This window comes from Colletotrichum navitas, assembly GCF_030913465.1.
Source record: "Colletotrichum navitas strain CBS 125086 chromosome Unknown LY79scaffold_153, whole genome shotgun sequence".
Taxonomy (NCBI): Eukaryota; Fungi; Ascomycota; class Sordariomycetes; order Glomerellales; family Glomerellaceae; genus Colletotrichum; species Colletotrichum navitas.
The window spans coordinates 17,009-36,664 of NW_026850699.1; the positions used below are offsets into that span (position 1 = coordinate 17,009).

Sequence of the window (19,656 nt, forward strand, 5' to 3'; positions counted from 1 at the left end):
CGCATCCCCTTCTTCCGAGAAACGACGGACGACAGACGACGGCACACGTCTTCCGGAAAACCTACCGAGCTCAACGATTCCTCCCCACCGCAAGATACCCATTGTCAGCTTTTTACGACGATCCCGACACTACTCAGTACCCACGAAGCCCAGTCTATCACCTCCATCTCGACCTCAACTCCACGCCTGCTTTGGTCAAGGCAAAGACCCCTCCAACTGCTTTTCCGGCCCGCGCTTGTCTTGCCATCAAGCCTTCCGACATCTCCAGCTCTTCTCTCTATATGCCCATGCTTTGAGCAACGCATACCACGATAGAACTTCGACACCGAGTCTCCCTCGCCAGGGTAACGGCGCCATACATACAAGATGTTGGAGGGACTAGTTGCAGGGCTGCTCAACAGGTTCTTGGGCATGTACGTCAAGAACTTTGACCCGACACAGCTCAAGGTTGGGATTTGGTCTGGCGATGTCAAGCTACGGAACCTTGAGCTTCGGCGGGAAGCCCTCGACCAGCTGAAGCTGCCCATCAATGTCATGGAAGGCCACCTCGGCGAGCTTACCCTCGTCATTCCTTGGTCAAACTTGCGCGGCGCACCCGTCAAGGTCTTTATTGAAGATGTCTTCCTGCTGGCCTCACCCAGGGAAGAGGCTGCCTACGACGAAGAAGAGGAAGAGCGCCGAAAACAGCGCGTCAAGATGGAGAAACTCGATTCGGCCGAGCTGCTCAAGGAGAGGTCCCAAGAAGGCATGAGCCAAGAAGAGGAGAAGAAGAATCAGAGCTTTACCCAGAGCCTGGTAACCAAGATCGTCGACAACCTGCAGGTTACGGTTAAGAACATTCACGTCAGATACGAGGACGCCATCTCCGCCCCCGGCCACCCCTTTGCCCTCGGCGTGACGCTTGAGGAGTTCAGTGCTATCAGCACCGATGGCCAGTGGAAGCCCACCTTTATCCAGGACTCTGCGAAGAGCACCCATAAGCTTGCGACCCTTGGCGCTCTCGCCGTCTACTGGAACACGGATACCGAACTGCTAGGACCCGGAAGAGAGGTCGACACAGACGGGAAGCCTCCCATGCCACACGACGAGATGGTTGACAAGTTCAAGAGTCTGATAGGGTCAACCCAAGACACGGAACTCAACCATCAATTCATCCTGCGCCCTGTCAACGGGAAGGCAAAGATCGTCCTCGACAAAACCGGGGACGTCCATACCCCGAAGGCCAAGGCCAGCCTGCTTTTCGAAGAAATCGGCCTGGTCATTGACGATGATCAATACCGCGATGGTCTGATGATGGTCGATCTTTTCCATTACTTCATCCGCCACCAAGAATACAAGAAACTCCAACCAAAAGGAGTCACCCCTAAGGAGGACCCAAGGGCCTGGCTCAAGTTTGCCGGTGACGCTGTGCTCAGCAAGATCCATGAGAGAAACCGTAGGTGGTCCTGGGACTATTTCAAGGAACGACGTGACGATCGCAAACGCTACATCGAACTGTTCAAGAAGAGGAAACAGCAACAGCAGCTTAGCCCCCAGGAAATCGAAGACGTCAACAACCTCGAGTTCAAGCTTGACTACGAGGACCTGCGCTTCTGGCGGTCGCTGGCCCGCAATCAACTCAAAAAGGAGAACGCCGCTGCCCTCAAGAACCAGCCACCCAAACAGGAGCAGCAAGGTTGGCTAGCATGGGCTTGGGGTGGCGGCGGTCAGAAACAGCAGGAACAGAATGTCGAGGACGACGAAAACACACAGATCACCGAGGAGCAGCGCAAAGAGCTGTACGACGCCATCGAGTTTGACGAGAAGACAGCTTTGGCTGAATCAGTGGACATACCTCGAGACTCGGTCAAGATGCAAGTCGAGGCGTGGCTGAGTACTGGAAGCTTCACGTTGAAGAAGAGCCACAACGGCAAGCGTAGCGATCTTCTCAGCCTTCACTTCGACGTTTTCAAAGCCAAGGTTCTTCAGCGGCCCGATTCCTTCCTTGCCGATCTCAGTCTTGGCGGTTTCCGTGTCAACGATGGAACAACGCCAGACACCCTGTTCCCCGAGATTGTCAGGGTCAAGGATGCGCCCGACACCCACGACCATAAGCGACTCACCATTGAAGAACTAGAAGACAATGACGACGAGCCCTTCTTCCGCTTCGAGGTTGAACAGAACCCCATTGACCGTGAAGGGGATATCGCCCTCAGCGGGTCGCTCAAACCGCTCGAGATCGTGTGGAACCCAAACTTTGTGGTTGGAGTTGCAGATTTCTTTCGCCCACCGGAAAGGCACATGGAATCCATCACAGCGCTGATGGAGACCGCCGGTGCTACAGTAGAGACGTTCAGAGAACAGACTCGCGCTGGTCTCGAGTTCGCGCTCGAAGAACACAAGACAATCAATGCCCAGCTTGACTTGCAGGCTCCGCTGATCATCGTGCCAGTCAGCATCGCGGTCAAGGATTCTACCTGCTTAATTTTGGACGCCGGTCATATCAGTGTTAACAGCGAGCTGGTTGATAAAGACACAATGAAGCAGATCCAGTCCAAGCAACGGCAATCGTACACGGACGAAGACTTCAAACGACTCGAGTCTGTCATGTATGACAAGTTTTTGGTGAAGCTTTCCTCTACGCAGGTGTTGATAGGTCCATCCATCGACGTGACGAAAGCTCAGCTGTCAAGGAAGGATGACACGCAACATCTACATGTGGTGGAAGAGATCAACGTCGACTTCGTTGTTGAGACTTCCATCCTTCCCAAAGCACCAAACCTGACGAAACTCAAAGTTTCCGGCCACCTTCCTATGCTACATACCACCGTCTCGGATTCGAAATACAAGAACCTGATGCGAATCATCGACGTCGCCATTCCAAAGTTTGGCCAAGATCAGCCACAAGAACAGATCAAAGACTCCACGGGACAGGTAGTGACAACGCGTCCACGCGGCTTGAGCACCGCCTCCAATCGATCGCGTTCACGCAAGGAGCCCAGTCATCGCAAATCGTCACAATTTCCCTTTATGCAGTCGCAGCAAGCCATTGTCATTGACGATGAAGATGACGACCAAGACCAGTTTGAGGACGCCGATAATGGTAGGGACGACAAGGAACAGCTCAAGTTGCAGCAGCGTTCTTTTGAACTCACGTTCAAGGTGGATACTCTCAAGGGATCTCTGTACCGGAGTGATCCAGACAGGAAGAAGCCAGATCAGTTACTCGTTGAGTTGGTCGCAGAAAACTTTGATCTTCTATTCTACCTGCGCCCGTACGACATGAACGCCGAGGTTTCTCTAGGATCCGTTACCATGGATGACTTTGTCGACAATCCGTCAGCAGAGTTCAAATCCATTGTGTCGTCTGGAGACGTCGAGGACCGCGAGCAAAACCGCAGCCTTGTCAGTGTCAAGTTCACCCGCGTCAACCGCCTGTCGCCAGAGTTTATGCCGGTGTATGAAGGGGTTGAGACGAATGTCACCGCCGCCATTTCCACAATCAATCTCATCGTCACGAGAAAAACCCTCCTGACGCTTCTCGATTTCATCCTAGCAACTTTCACGGGAAACAACAATGAGGCGGCAGCGCCGCAGGAGCAGAAGGTTATCTCGGATTCAGATGACGAAGACGAAGAAGTCGAGATAGCAGTCAATGCTCCGCCAGAGGATGTTCAAGCGGGTGCAGGCTCTATCAGAGTCAAGGTGGACTTGAAGAGTATCCGGATGATCTTGAATAACGACGGGATCCGTTTGGCCACCTTGTCGTTCAACCATGCGGACGTCGGCGTTTTTCTTTTGGGCAAGACCATGAGGGTCAGTGCAAAACTGGGCAACCTCAACCTGGTCGACGACATCAACCAGGGCGTTTCAGAGGAGTCCAATCTGAGGCAGCTCATTTCCATTCAAGGTGACGAGCTCGCTGACTTCCGTTACGAGACATTCGACGCTACCAACAAGAATGCGTATCCCGGGTACGATTCCTCGGTGTATTTGAGGGCTGGCTCCGTTAAGCTTCACTTCCTAGAGGAGCCATTTAGAAAGATCATTCAGTTCCTCGTCAAGTTTGGCAAGATGCAAGCCATCTACAATGCTGCTCGTCAAGCAGCGGCATCGCAGGCGAATCAGATCCAACAGAGCACGACCAAGTTAAAGTACGATGTCGTGATCAAGACGCCGATTGTTGTTTTTCCTCGAGTTGTCGCCTACGGGCAGCCTAAGCGGGATGTCATCACCGCCTACTTGGGAGAAATATATGCCCAGAACAAGTTCGCACCGCTGGATGATTCTGAATCTTCTCAAATAGCAACAAAGATATCGGCAGGAATCCGGAACATTCGCCTGACGTCCGACTTCAACTACCCTGGCGACCGCTCTGAAGAGTTGGAACTCATCGACAAGGTTGACCTGGGCTTTAACGTTACTTACGCCGAGCACCAGGCTGGCAAGAAGCGGCCCGAGCTCGAGGTAGAAGGCAGCATGTCCGATTTCAACCTTCGACTTACCCAGTTCCAACTGAGGTTTTTGATGGAGATTTCAAAGGCTGTCCCCGCTGCATTCGCTGCCGATTCAGAAGAGCAAGATCAAGAGGCCGAGCGTGAAGTTGATAAAGAAACACTACAAAGAGCGAGGTCTGTGCCCAATGACAGGAGCTCACCTGATGGCCAGAGGGAAGTTGATCTTGGGCCTGAGCTTTCACCTAAAAACCAATCATGGACGAAACTCGATCTGGTCTTCCAGGTTAATACAATTGGCATGGAGCTATTGCTAGCTCCCGAGGAGAAACCGATTGGCAAACTCGAAGATGCTAGCCTGTCCCGCTTTTCCCTGGACGGTACCAAACTGAAGACACGCATGCTCAATGACGGCTCTCTCGAGGGCGAATTTCTCATCCACTCATTTACTATCTACGATAGTCGTCCTCGCGAAACGAACAAGTTCCGGCGGATCATGACATCTTCCAACAAAGAGGTACAGCAGCTGATGGCCAGCATTACAATGTCAGCAGGCCAGGAGAGAAGCCTCATTGCTATCGTTACTATCGACAGTCCCCGCATCATCTTCGCACTCGACTACCTTTTCGCCATTCAGAACTTTGTCATGGTTGGCCTACAGCCGGAGGAACCTTCGCCAGCGGATGAAGAGTCGCTCCTGGAGACGCCGGAGGAATCGGATATTGACGCAGACTCTATGCAGGTGACTTGGTCCAACAAAGACAAGTCCCAGAAGAGTAACAGCGGTGAGGCCGAAGTGCCCCAGGCGGAAGCCGATGACAAGCCCCAAAGCACCATGAGCATTGCGTATAGAGTAAACATTGCGGATGCGCAGGTCATTTTGATTGCAAATCCCCTCAGCGCCAGCTCAGAGGCCATTGTACTTGGCACTAGGCAGGTCTTGCTCTCACAGCAGCACGCTCTGACCTTTCAAGTTTCCGAAATTGGAATGTTCCTCTGCCGAATGGATCGATTCGAAGACTCCCGCCTCCGGATCATTGACGATTTCTCCGTTCAGATGTCCATGGATAGCTCGAAGCCCAACATCACAAGCATTCATGCAGACATCGAACCTTTGATTCTACGACTTTCCTTGAGAGATATTCTCCTTGCTCTTCAAATCGCCAGCAAGGCTACCGAACTATCAGACCAGCAACAAAAGGAGCAGGACGACAAGAAGTCTGCCTCCACTGCGGATGAGAAGGCGAAGCAACTACGCCAGGCTGGCCTCAAGCAGCGAACTGCCAGTGGTAAAGGACCATCGACAATGGCGAACAAGACCGTTGTGTCCAAGACGGCCAAGGTGGCTGCATCTCAAGCGAAACAAGATCACGAAGACCCGTATGGCACAGCTGTTCAGGCCCCATTGAAACGTCATGAAGAACTATCAGCAACCATCGAAGGCATTCGTGTGGTTCTCATTGGTGACGTTCACGAGCTTCCCATCCTCGACCTCGGTATCAAAAGCTTTACTGCCACGGCCGAAGACTGGTCCTCTAACCTCAAGGCCGAGACAGCTGTCGATCTCTACACCAATGTCTACAACTTTTCCAAGTCGGCATGGGAGCCCTTACTTGAACCCTGGCAGGTCGGCTTCGGGATCGCGCGAGAGCAGCACTCAGGGCTACTATCCATCGATGTTGCATCCAAGAAAGTCTTCGACGTCACGATCACAACTGCCACTATTGCGCTGGCCTCCAAATCTTTCGCATTTCTCAGCAAAGACGAAGATGTTCTCGGCAAGCCACGTGGAGTTGATGCCCCGTATCGTATCCGCAACTACACTGGTTTTGATGTGGTGATACAGTCGAAGAGCACGGCAACTGACGACAACATGACAACCCGCCTCGGGGATGGCGAAGAAGCGCCCTGGAGTTTTGAGCCCTGGGAAAAGATGCGAGAAAACCTATCCACGGAGGGCAGTACCGGCAGTGTGGGCATCCATCTGGAGGGCAGTGGTTTTGACCCGCTTAAGAACGTTCGACTGAACCGTGAGGGTGAGGCAATTTATGGCCTGAAGCCCAAGACTGACAACATTTTGCATCGCTTGCTTGTCGAGGTCACTCTGGGCAAGGACAACGTCAAATACGTCACTCTTCGTTCGCCCCTCGTAGTTGATAACCTGACCCAGATACCTGTCGAGCTGGGCCTTTACGACGCTCAAGAGGGTCACCTGCTTAAGATCGAGAAGATTGCTCCTGGAGAAAGTCGCCCCGCTCCGGTGGGAGCTGTGTTCATGAAGTCCTTGCTAGTGCGACCCGATTCGGGCTTTGGGTATGCATGGTCTTCTGAGGCCTTGTGGTGGAGAGATCTCTTGAAGCGACCTACGCGGACGATGGTTTGCAAAGGAGAGAACGGCGACCCGTTCTACTTCCAGCTGAATGCTACGTTCGACAAGTCGAACCCGCTGACCAAGTAAGTACTCCTGCTTCCTGTACTTGGTATTTACTGACCGTGTCACTCAACTAGGAACTACCCGTACATGCGTATCAAACTGTCGCCGCCAGTGATTCTAGAGAACCTTCTTCCCTACGACTTCAAGTACCGCATTTATGACAAGAATACGAAGAAGGACTGGGCGAACTTCCTTCGCAAGGGTGGCCTGAGTCCGGTTCATGTCGTGGAGCTGTCTCATCTTCTTCTCCTCAGTGTCGACATGCAGGACACCGTATTCAAACCCAGTGACTTTGCCATTATCAACTCCGGGTCGTCAGATGACTTCAAAACAGAGGACAGGCTCCTCTGCAAGGATGCTGACGGCCTGCAGCTCAATCTCAAGCTCCACTACTACAAGATTCCAGACGGCGGCGGGGCTTTCCGCGTGACCGTCTACAGTCCCTATGTCATTCTGAACAAGACTGGACTCGATCTTCAAATAAGGGCCAAGGGTTTCCTTCAGGGCGCGCGACCTGCGGCTGGCCAGTCAACTCTGTCCAACAGATCCAGATCTGACAGAGATCGTTCCAAGGCCACTCCGTTCATGTTCTCGTACGGCAACGACGATCATAGAAACCGAGCATTGCTGCAGATCGCCGATTCCGAATGGAGCAAGCCGCAAAGTTTCGACGCTATTGGTAGTACAACAGAGGTGGTCCTGCCATCTCCCTCTAAAAATACCGAAGTGCACATCGGCATTACGATTGAGGCAGGAGAGGGCAAGTACAAGATGACCAAAGTCGTCACGCTGGCGCCAAGGTTTGTCCTTGAAAATAAGCTTGGAGAGGAAGTCAACGTCCGCGAATCAAGCTCGTCGGGCTTTATGACGTTGAACCCGGGTGCGCATCAACCACTTCACTTCATGCAGAAGACGGCGGTCAAGCAGCTCTCACTGTGTCATCCGGGAATGAACAATCAATGGACTTCACCATTCAACATCTCGGATATCGGTACCACTCATGTCAAAATTGCCAAGGCTGGACAACGCCAACGGCTGATTCGCATTGAGATCCTAATGGAAGGCGCTACGATTTTCCTACACCTCAGCTGGGAAACCAAGAATTGGCCGTACCAGATGAGGAACGAGAGCGACACGGAATTTACCTTCTATCAGGCAAACCCCAGTCTGGAAGATGACGGAATTGAGGACAGGTCAGGCTGGAGACCCATCAAGTACAGGTTGCCGGCCAGGAGTATCATGCCGTATGCCTGGGACTTCCCAGCCGCCAAGTTCCGCGAGATCATCATCAATGCCTACGGCAAAGAGAGACATGTCAAGCTGGCCGAGATTGGCAACCAGATCCCAATGAAGTTCACGACTACTTCTGGTCAACAAAAGATCATCGACATCAACGTGGCCGCCGATGGCCCTACACAGACTTTGATTCTATCTAACTTCCGGCAATCGAAAAGTCTGTACCGGCAAAAGTCAAAGTCCGGCTCCCGCACAAGTACCGATGGCTTCGAAGTCAAGGATCAGGAGACCACTGCGACTTTCCGAGCCCAGCTCAGGCTCTCAGGCATTGGAATTTCACTCATCAACTCCCAGCTCAAGGAACTTGCCTACGTCACTTTCAGGGACGTCTCACTTCGTTACCATGATTCTCCTCTCCAGCAAACTATCAGCTTCTCGGTCAAGTGGGTCCAAATTGATAATCAGCTGTATGGCGGCCTTTTCCCGATGATTCTCTACCCTAGCGTAGTTCCGAAAAGGGCGCAGGAGGTTGACGCGCATCCTTCGATTCATGCTATGGTCACTCGTGTGAAGGACGACTCATACGGTGTACTTTACATCAAGTACGCCACACTTCTGATGCAACAAATGACTATTGAACTTGACGAGGACTTCGTTTACGCGGTTCTGGACTTTGCCAACATTCCTGGAGCCGCTTGGTCCGACACCAACGAAGAAGGCAAGTTGTGTGACGAGGAGTTGGATATTCCTGAGCCGCAACAGCAGCACTCCGGTCAGGACATCTACTTCGAGTTGCTCAACATTCAGCCCATGCAACTCGATCTGTCCTTCATGCGTACGGAACGCGTCAATGCCGAGGACAAAACGTCGTCGCGGAACCCACTCATGTTCTTCCTGAATGTCATGACCATGGCAATCGGCAATGTCAACGATGCACCCATCCGTCTAAACGCCCTCATGCTCGACAATGTTCGCGTGTCCGTCCCTGCTTTGACACAAAACATATCGAGTCATTACAGTCAAGAGGTGCTTTATCAGATTCACAAGATTCTCGGCTCTGCCGATTTCCTTGGCAATCCAGTTGGTCTGTTCAACAACATCAGCTCTGGCCTGACAGATGTGTTCTATGAACCCTACCAAGGGTTGATTCTCTCGGACAAACCCGAAGACTTTGGTCTTGGTGTCGCGAAAGGAGCAGCGTCTCTCGTCAAGAAGTCTGTCTACGGATTCTCTGATTCGTTCTCCAAATTTACTGGCAGTTTATCCAAGGGTCTAGCAGCTGCAACTCTTGACAAACAATTCCAGGACCGTCGTCGTATTACGCGCGCGCGCAACAGGCCCAAGCATGCTCTTTACGGTGTCACCACTGGTGCCAACTCGCTTTTTACGAGTGCCGCATCTGGCGTGGGCGGGCTCGTCCGCAAACCACTTGAGGGTGCCGAACAAGAGGGCGCTCTGGGATTCTTCAAGGGTATCGGCAAGGGCGTCGTAGGACTTGCGACCAAACCCGCTATTGGTGTTCTGGACATGGCCTCCAACGTTTCTGAAGGCATCCGTAACACAACGACTGTGTTTGACGGTTCAGAACTTGACCGCGTCCGTCCGGCTCGATTCATACCTCCCGACGGCATTGTGCGACCCTACAACGCTCGGGAAGCACTCGGACAGTCATGGTTAAAGCAAGTTGACAACGGAAAATACTTCAACGAGAACTATATCGCTCACCTCGAACTGCCTCGCGAAGATATGGTAGTGATGGTCACGTACGCCAGAATCCTACTTATCCGCAGCCGCCGTTTGACCTCGGAATGGGATGTGCCTCTAAAGGATATCCAAACCATTGCGAAGGAGCGGACAGGTCTAAGTCTCACTCTGAGAGGCGGCACGAACGGGCCATTCATCCCTGTCGGTGATGAAAGTGGTCGAGCTTTCTTGTACAAAATGGTGGCTGTTGCAGTGGAAGAGTTCAACAGGCGATTCAGAGGATTGGAGTGAGGCAAAACGCGGCGAGAGATTGGCGTCAAGTGAAGGGCAAGGATTAGTCTGGAAACACGAAGAACTCGGCTTTGCTTTCCCTCATAATTACTTCTTCTCCTGACTGAGGCCTCGAAGCATAGCCTCTCGATTTCTTAGCAAGTAGATTTTAGCTAGCGTATAATAACAGCATTCGTAAGCTTTGGCTGATCAGAGAGGCGGACCATGAATATGTCGTGTGTCGTGGCACGACTCGCTGCACGAGATGAATAAGGAACGTGAGGGTGTATTGTCTCTAAAAATGACGACCAAACGCCTGAGTAAATGAACCCCTAAAACAACCAATGTAATGCTATGATAAACTCCACCATGTAATGCCATATGATCCACCTTTCATTATGCCAAAACCATCGAAAACTCCTCCCAAGCCATATATCTAGTTATCGCTAGCCTCAAGCCTAGATCTAATTGGAAGGGCAGTAGCTAATGGTGCAGGCATCATACTTGCAGCAACCACGGAAACCGTTGGAGCAAGATTGAAAAAAGCCAGCGCCGGGAGCGCAAACGGTAGGGTCGGCATTGCCATTGTTGTTGATGTTAGGCTTGACCTCGGGTGTGGGGGCGGGTGTGGGGGCGGCCTTGATCACAGTCTCGAATGCCTTGACGTCTGGGCAGTAGCCGATGGTGCAGGCGTCAGACTTGCAGCAGCCGCGGAAGCCGTTGGAACAGGACTGGAAGAAACCGGTTCCGGGAGCGCAGACAGTCGGGTCGGCGGTGCGCTTCTCGACGACGGTGGCGGCGGCGGCGGCGGCGGCGGCGGCGTCGGGGCAGTACCCAATAGTGCAGGCATCGGACTTGCAGCAGCCACGGAAACCATTAGAGCAGGATTGGAAGAAGCCAGTTCCGGGGGCGCAAACAGTAGGATCCTGGCGCTTAACGGTCTCAGCTCCAGAACTAGGACAGTATCCAATGGTGCAAGCATCAGACTTGCAGCAGCCGCGGAAGCCATTGGCGCAAGACTGGAAGAATCCAGTACCAGGAGCGCAGACCGTAGGGTCTTGACGCTTCTCCGAAGTGGAGGGACAGTATCCAATGCTGCAAGCATCAGATTTGCAGCAGCCACGGAAGCCGTTAGAGCAAGACTGGTAGAAGCCGGTGCCAGGGGCGCAGACCGTGGGGTCAACATTGCTGTTGTCGGACTTGACCTCAGAGACGGGAGTTGAGGTGGTCTCGGGGGCGACCTCGCTCACGGTCTCGAAGACCTTGACATCTGGACAGTAGCCGATGGTGCAGGCGTCAGATTTGCAACAACCGCGGAAGCCATTAGAGCAAGACTGAAAGAATCCGGTGCCAGGGGTGCAGACTGTGGGATCTTGGCGCTTCTCCGAGGTAGAGGGGCAGTAGCCAATGGTGCAGGCGTCGGATTTGCAGCAACCACGGAAGCCATTGGCACAGGACTGGAAGAAGCCAGTACCAGGAGCGCAGACTGTATCGTCGCGCTTCGCGTCGTGAGAGGGAGCCGCCGCGGTGAGACTGGCGGTGGCAGCAATGAGGGTGAAAATAGTAGAGAAATGCATTGTGGCTTCTGTAGGTAAGATGGAGAATGAATCAAGCAGAAGACAATTGGTATGGATGAGTTGAAGTGAAGATAGATGTATGAGTTGAATGATTGTCCCAAGGAAAGAGAACCAACAAAGGAGATAAGAAGATGACAAAAGGGAATAAAAAGGAAATTGCTTGACGTGTGGAAGAATTGGATGAGTGTTTGATGATGATGAGAAGAGAAACGCAATTCGGGATGGAGATGAAGGCCGATTTATAGATGTTAAACAGCTGCAACAAAATTGAGCATTCGCGGACCTGGGGACCATTCTCAATGCCGCCTTATTTTTCAGCCTGCTACGTTTCTTCGGAGGGATTCTGCTGCAGGCTGCAACTAATCAGCACATTGTGTTGTTGTGGTGGCCGTGATGTTGCTCATCCCAAGCCTGATAAATTAGTGTAAGTCGACGAGCATACAGGAGTTTGCTGCGCAACCGCATCGCCCATTCTGGAGTAGGCGCAGCTAGTAGCCACACTACAGAGGAGCCTACAAAGTAGACTGTTAGCCATGTCATGTGTCGCTAATCCCATCCTTCCTCTCTCTACATTCGGATCCTCCCGAGCAAATAGGAAGCTGGGCGTCATCCAAGCTGCTCCAGGTGGCAGTAGACACCCAGCCCCATAGAACCGAGCGCAACAAGCTTGCGTCGCAGGGCTGAGCTGCAATTCTTTCGCCAAGCAGCTTGGGGCTGGCTGGACGGCAAGCTGGTGACTAGACTACTTTGGGGGGGAAGTAGAGGCGGCGCAGCCGAGCTGTCAGATGCTGACGGGCCAGGTTCTTTCATCTCTTGCTGCGTTATTGGTCATTTTGTGGCCTTGCTGACGACCATATTTTGCGGTATTGTGTAGTGAGCATGTAGCGCGGTGGTAAGCTTATCCTTGGCCTGCAGGATTCTAGGGGGTCATGCATGTCAAGATGTAAGTGGACGAATTGGAAAATGGAGCAAGACGCGTGGTGGAAACCCATTCGACAGGCATGTAGACAGGGAGAAGCTGAACAGTAACACTTCACCGTATCAGTACCCGCAGGGCAATGCTAAGACTAGGTTTATGTTATCCTTCTCGGACTAAATTTGACACTTGGACGGCGCTCTATCGTTACCGTGGGTCTACGAGTATTATTCCAACACCTCCGGTACTCTGCTGATTCAGCTTTGTCGATTGCCTCTACGTCCAGGGAGAGGGACGACCCTGAAATGATGGCAGCGTTTTTGAACTTTTAGTGTCGTGACTAGCGTGTCAAGTCCCGATAGCGGCTGATATTGTTACCGTTGGGTAGTACTTGGACGCGATCGTTGAGCCAATACACCTGGGACTCTCTCAGGTTAGTTTGATAAACTAGAAAGGAGTTCCCAGTTAGATAAAGAGATGATATTAGGTTGTGGTGCATACCGATCGATCGTCCGAGAATGGGCATACATAGAAGGAAAACAGGTATCTAATGAGTACTGGAGGAGCTGCAATCAACTGACACAATATGATTCAAAAGACATACTTTGCCGTGCAAATGACCAAAACAATCTGCTTCGATTGTTTTGTTCGTATCAATTTGTTGCAAATTCCAAAATGTACATCGTCCGGGATGAAGCTCGACGCAGTCAAGCATTACCAGCCAAAGGTTGCGACCCGCAGCTGTGTCTCCAGACGCCGCTGCTGCATAGCTATAGGTAAAAAAGCCAGCATTATCGTCTACAATGTCGTCTGTTAACAGTGTAAGCTGGAGTTGGCTGAAGATGCAGGCCATTACAGAGTTATCCTAGCCTATTACAGTAGCAAACTAGAATATACACATTTTTGTAATATGGTTTAAAGTCTTAAGAGAGTGCTATAAGTCTTAAGAGCTTAAAGTTGCATGTTACTACGGAGTACTCCAAGGGCGTTAATCTCTCTGTAGATCATCTTTGAAAACAGTCTGCATGCAGTCTCGCAACGTCAATATGATGACTTTATGAATTCTCTAGAGAAGGGGGTCATGGAATTGCAAAGCCTCCAGAAGGGTGAGTTTGACTGGTGACATTGAACTGTTTCTTTAAACTTGGTATATTGCTTTATCTACAATGTCGATTCTAGCCCTGTAGCTTACTCCATGTTACTAAAGCAGAATCGTATCTTTGCGTCTCCATGCTAGGACTGTGGCTATATCTTATGCTCTTTAGCATAGTCTTTTTGTAATTCACTATTTGTGCAAAGACCTAATATTGTATTTAAAGTATATGTGTTAAATAAAGATTTGTCTAGATAACAGAATCTTTTGCTATCTCCTTCCTTTCTTAACCTATTTAGGCAGACCTTGGGGGCTAAGATAGCATTTATTTTTAGTGACTTTTTGGAATTATCTACAGTGTATCTCCAGCTATATTAGCCTGAAGTAGCCTAAACATTATACGGATAACCAGATAAGCTATTCCTTAAGCAGATCACAGTGCTAAATACCGCAGCCTATGTTACTGAAGTGCAAGAAAAGAGAGAAAAGGCGGCTCAGGGTGACAGTCAGCATGCTAGTTGAATTTGTAGTACCTACTAGTCTCAACCCCCATTGATGAGCCAGCCAGCCTTTGAATAACAGCTGTGACGAGTTTTCTATCGCGATGGGGTAACGGGAACAATGGAGGAGAGTAGTCGTGCTTGGCAGACACTTAGACGAATATCGACACCAGGTCTCATATGAAGTGAGAATAACATGATTTAGTGGCAAGCCGCCAGTATGGAGATGCAAGGAAATCACCCAACCATTGTTGCCATAATATGCATTCACGATAAAAAGGATTTCGAGAGCATTGGACGGTAAAAATGACACTCGATGCGACACGACAATGGGGATGCAGAGAAGGCTGTGACGGTGAATTTCGGGATAATAAGTAAGAGAGTGTAATCCTTGCAAGCAACGCCAAGCATCTAGTGACTAGTGTATGTGTCGGAGGGCAGCAGGTTTATCAAACCGAACGCCTGAGAGCGGAGTCGGGAAGTTGATCTAAACAAACGTCGTTCTTACGCGGCGATCCGCGGTGATGGATCTGGGGGCGGAGAAATCCACACGGGTTAGCGTCACGTAAACCTGGGACTAACGGGTGAGAGGGAGAGAGCATCAATGCTTGTCGTCCTCACCGTGCGACGGGGTGGGGAACGCCGACTGCTCGTAAATATCCTCCATAAACGTTGCGTTGATGCTGATAACAGCAGCTCTCCTGATTAGGCAACTCAAATCCTTTAATACCTGCGTGTTGAATACGTGCCGATAAGTGAGCGGAGGACAGCCAAGGAGGCAGGCAGGAATGCAACAATTGTAATTTCGTACGGATGAACGCTGTCGGAGCTTACCTGGAAGCTTATCGTTGGAAATCTGTGGTGACACCACAAATTCTGCCCAAGAATGAAAAGCGGTCCAACTGGCCAAATGGGTACAGCGGAGCCGACCGAAGCTGAAAACCCAAAAGGCATGGCACTTTTGTCGTTGGTAGGCTACTCTTAAAACGACGCACGCGGTCATTGGCTGTATCGGGTGCAAAGATACGACGGGTGCTTCCCGCATCCTGACAGGCTGAGCAACCCTGCTCATCTTCCCCGGCTGCGTGGGGCACATGCTGCTGTCCTATGCCATGCCTCGCACATGGAGACTGGAAAGCTGCCGCCAAAATAACCTATGCTTGTGCCGTGTACGTGCACCGCGTGGCAAGCTGATGCTCGTTTTCTCGGGAACTCTAGAGCTTGGCTTGCCATGTTTTGGCTTCTCGGCCCCTCTCTGGTGTACTGGGAAATACCATGGTAATTCGAGGGGACAATTCTTCACTGTGGGGTCTGTCCGACATTTATCATTGGCGCATGCGGCGGCCGGATCATTTGCCTGGCCAGACCATCCCTTCATTGGAGTCGCTTGCGAAACACTACGATTCAGATGACAGGCCAAGCTGACAACTTCGAGGGTTCATCCAGTCTCATTACTGTGCGCGCAATGCGAACTGTGGCTCTTGGTTACAAGGCACGGACCTACCGGTAGTTACTGCGAGTATGCTATCAAGAGAGACGGCCTTGGATACGTACCTTAGTCCCCCTTTATCATTGATCTCACCACCCTCCATCACTGGGCTTACATAGATACGGTAGTACTGAGCAAGAATCGGTCTACAGGAATGTCCTAAGGCTATGGGGACCCCGGCGCGTTGTCTCTGGCTCCCGGCTTTCCCGATGCCCGTTTGATCCATGGCGCTGGTAGCGCTGTGGTGGCTGATGCAGCCATTTCCAATCAGCTTCGATCTTCCGTATATTTTCTTGTCTCCCTGACGGGTCGGCGGTCACTACGTGCGTTTTTTAGGGCCTTGGTGTCTCGGCCCCTTGGCCACAATTACGCCCAGCAGAGCGGAAAGATCTGCCATACCAGTTCATCACATAAGACTGAAGCCCGGTCTTGAACCTATCAGCGGTCTCCGTTGGTCTTCGCTTGAGGAACGGGCACCTTGACAACGATCCTAGCAATGAGCCATGATTCGTGCGCACTCAGCCGACGGCAACTCGTCCTTGAACCTTGAGCCCATGGCTATTCGTCGACTGGGGTTTCGGCGGGCAACCAATGACAGCTGTTCCGCGATGCCGGCACCCGTATGTTTACTATGTAGTGCACCCTCGCCAGCCTACTAGTGTGGAGGTTCACTATGGCAGTGGAACCCTGCACTTTTGCTAGACTGGCTCTTCCGCGTCCAGTCTCGTTTCTCCAATTTCGGTCGACTCCACTGCAAGTCCACATCGTTCCATCAACCTTCCAGAAGCGGAAGCGCGCCGTTAGCTTTGCCACCGATATCGAAAGCTAGAGGTTTTGGTCCGGGCCTGCGTGAGAGCCCGTGCTGTTGGCCGCACCAGGTAATCCTTGTTGATAGCGAAAGAAAAAGTAATACAGATATTGCAATCGTGAAGGGAGGAGATAAAAAGCCCACTCCTTATCGCAATACGCCGAGAAACGATTGAAGGGATCCCAGAATTAGTGTACACTTTACGGATACTCTCTGGGTAACCCATCGGTACTCTAACTCCCTTGAATGCGTGTCAGTGGGGCATGCGACACGCGACCAGAAAAGCACTATCTGTACAGAGTACTTTCTTCACACTCCTCATGCTTCTTCCATCCAGAGTAGGCACACATTCTACAAGGCCGAAGAGAGCTGCTGCACGATAAAGGATAGAGTAATTTTGGAGGCTGAGTGGACGCAAGTTCATCACTCAAGGTTGCGCAGCCACGAAGAGAGAAAAGGACCGAAAAACTTGCTGCTTGTTCGTTCCCGGAAGATCTCGTTATCTCCAGTTCCCCAGTGCCCAGATTCCCACACTCCCCCGGCCTTCCAACCCTGGTCTAGCCACTTCCTGACAATTCCACGCCCTGTGAACCCTGCCTCCCTAGTCAAACCGCGTCCCTGTTGGCTGCGTTGCCGTTCAGAATCTGGGCCAATCCGCCAAGATGGGCACTTAACCGCGTGAAGGGCTCCTCCGCACCAAAAGGATGGCGAACTCCATCCCCCCATGCCCCCCCCCCCCGGCTGAGTGCTGATAAGCCCGACAGGTCGTACGCATTGGTTTGCGGTGCAGATAACGTGTCGAACGTAGCCTCGGCACTACTTTCGGTGTCCTGGAATGTCGCACTGAAGTTGTTAAAAAGGCCCTCCTCCCCTTGGACGCGTAATTGACAAGGGTCTAGTCTCGTGGTTCTCGTCTGTGTCGCGCAGCTCCCCTCTCCTCGAGTTCCTCACTGTCGACCCTTTTTCCGCAACCACAGGGCACGTTCAAGTGTGCAACCCACGGTACTATTGGTAGATTCTCGAAGAATTCATTCCATTCTTTCAAGAAGCTTCCTCTTCGTCCGTTGGCGCGCCCCCAAAGTCTCGTCAGTCATGGCTTCTCAAGTGACCGAGGTTGGCCAGACCAACACCAGCGGCAGCACGCCACCCCGCCGCAACTCGGACCCGGCGCTGGAGATCAACAACCAACACCATCACCAACATCTGCACCATAGCGACCGCGTAGATGCCAAGGGTCACGACGACAACGTTACTTACGCACGAACCGGTGACTCTACAGTCCCGCACCAGAGCCATCTCCATGACATCGAGAAGGGCGACAAGCTCAGTGGCCCCCCCGATTACGATGGTGAAAAGACTGGCGTTGTTTCCAACGAGGACGGGGAGAAGAAGCCCTCCAAGATTGGAACTCTCTACCGCCGTCACAAGTGGGCTGCCCACGCATTCCTCTTCTGCCTTTTCACCGGCTGGTGGATTGCTTCGCTCGTCCTGCACCGCAACGACAAGAACTGGGTCGTTCCGTTCCTCGTCTGGCTCGGCATCTCTCTTCGCATCCTCTTCTTTTACGTTCCGAGCTCCTACGTCTCCCGGCCGATCAAGTTTGCATGGCAGCACAGCGCCGTGCTCATATATAACTTAATCCCCGCCAAGTTCCGTACCTTTGCTGGTGCTGCATTGACGCTTGCCGTAATTCTCGTCGGCTCATTCGTCTCGGAAGAATCGGCCGATAACACTCGCGAGAACCGTGCGGTTTCCATCTTTGGTCTCATCGTCATCCTGTTTGCGTTCTGGGCGACATCCAACAACCGCAAGCGTGTCAACTGGCGTCCTGTTATCGGTGGCATGTTGTCACAGTACATCATCGCACTATTCGTCCTCCGTACTGGTGTTGGTTACGACATCTTCAAGTTCATTGCGGATCGTGCGGGCGACTTGCTCGGTTTCGCCAACCAGGGAACCGCTTTTCTGACTGCCGAGAGCGTGATTGACCTTCACTGGTTCATTAGCGGAGTGATTCCCCCCATCATCTTCTTCGTGGCGATTGTCCAAGTCCTGTACTACATTGGCTTCCTCCAGTGGTTCATTGGGAAGCTCGCGACCTTTGTGTTCTGGGCGCTCGAGGTGTCTGGTGCCGAGGCTGTCGTTGCCGCTGCTACCCCCTTTATTGGCCAGGGCGAGTCTGCCATGCTGGTCCGTCCCTTCGTCCCCCACATGACGAAGGCCGAAATCCACCAGATCATGACCTGCGGTTTCGCAACCATTTCTGGATCCACTCTCGTTGCATACATCAACCTAGGTCTCAACGCTCAGGCAATGGTATCGTCGTGCGTCATGTCGATTCCGGCCTCGATCGCCATCTCCAAGCTACGCTACCCCGAGAAGGAAGAAACTTTGACCGCTGGGAAGGTTGTCATCCCTGACGATGACGAGCACGAGGCGAAGAACGCTATGCACGCTTTCGCCAATGGTGCGTGGTTGGGTATCAAGATCGCTGGAACCATCGTTGCCTCGATTCTTTGCATCCTGGCTTTTATCGGTCTCGTTGATGGTCTCTTGACCTGGTGGGGAAGTTACCTAAACATCAATGACCCTGACCTGACTCTCAACCTCATCACTGGGTACCTCTTCTACCCGATTGCCTTCCTTCTGGGTGTTCCCCGTAATGGAGACTTGCTCAAAGTCGCCCGTTTGATCGCCATGAAGGTCATCGCTGTAAGTTCAAACCTCAATTTGCCTGCATGTATATCTTGTTGTTCCCTTTCAGATACTGAATCTTAGCAGAACGAATATGTTGCCTTCTCTGCGATGAAGACGCCTGAGTACCTTGATCTTTCTCCTCGTTCTCAGCTCATTGCCACCTATGCCCTCTGCGGATTTGGCAATATCGGCTCCCTGGGTATCCAAATTGGTATTCTGGGTCAGCTAGCTCCGAGCCGTGGAGGTGATGTCAGTGCCATGGCTATCTCTGCTTTGATCTCTGGTGTCATGTCGACTTTGACCTCAGCCGCCGTTGCCGGTCTTGTTATTACTTCTCAGGCGACTAACCTGGCCGTTGGAGCTTGATCGAGAGACGCGTGATGAGACGAAATGATTCTTCTGTGGAGTTGAACGAAAAAAATATGACTAGAAAAGAAAAAGAAGACCCTGTACGATTTCGACAAGCGTATACTGGTCGCTCGAAGAAGGAGCAAAATAC

General features: G+C 51.9%; 3 protein-coding genes across 3 annotated transcripts; 2 read left to right on the top strand and 1 right to left on the bottom strand.

Annotated features, from left to right (window-relative positions):
• The first annotated feature begins 395 nt into the window (after nt 1–395).
• Nucleotides 396–10,395, top strand: LY79DRAFT_572465 (uncharacterized protein). The gene is made up of 2 exons (XM_060559364.1): nt 396–6,887; nt 6,942–10,395. Exons 1-2 carry the CDS (start codon nt 412–414, stop codon nt 10,096–10,098), a joined length of 9,633 nt encoding a protein of 3,210 aa, XP_060407414.1. The 5' UTR covers nt 396–411; the 3' UTR covers nt 10,099–10,395.
• Nucleotides 10,396–10,541: 146 nt separating this feature from the next.
• On the bottom strand, nt 10,542–11,654 carry LY79DRAFT_529223 (uncharacterized protein; the record flags this gene model as incomplete). The annotated part of the gene is made up of 2 exons (XM_060556095.1): nt 10,542–10,856; nt 11,319–11,654. The coding sequence occupies 2 exons, from the start codon at nt 11,652–11,654 to the stop codon at nt 10,542–10,544; spliced, it is 651 nt and encodes a 216-aa protein (XP_060407415.1).
• A 5,898-nt stretch (nt 11,655–17,552) lies between these two features.
• Nucleotides 17,553–19,523, top strand: LY79DRAFT_584926 (NupC family nucleoside transporter; the record flags this gene model as incomplete). Its single annotated transcript, XM_060560448.1, has 2 exons — nt 17,553–19,172; nt 19,239–19,523. The coding sequence occupies 2 exons, from the start codon at nt 17,553–17,555 to the stop codon at nt 19,521–19,523; spliced, it is 1,905 nt and encodes a 634-aa protein (XP_060407416.1).
• Between the last annotated feature and the right edge of the window lie 133 nt (nt 19,524–19,656).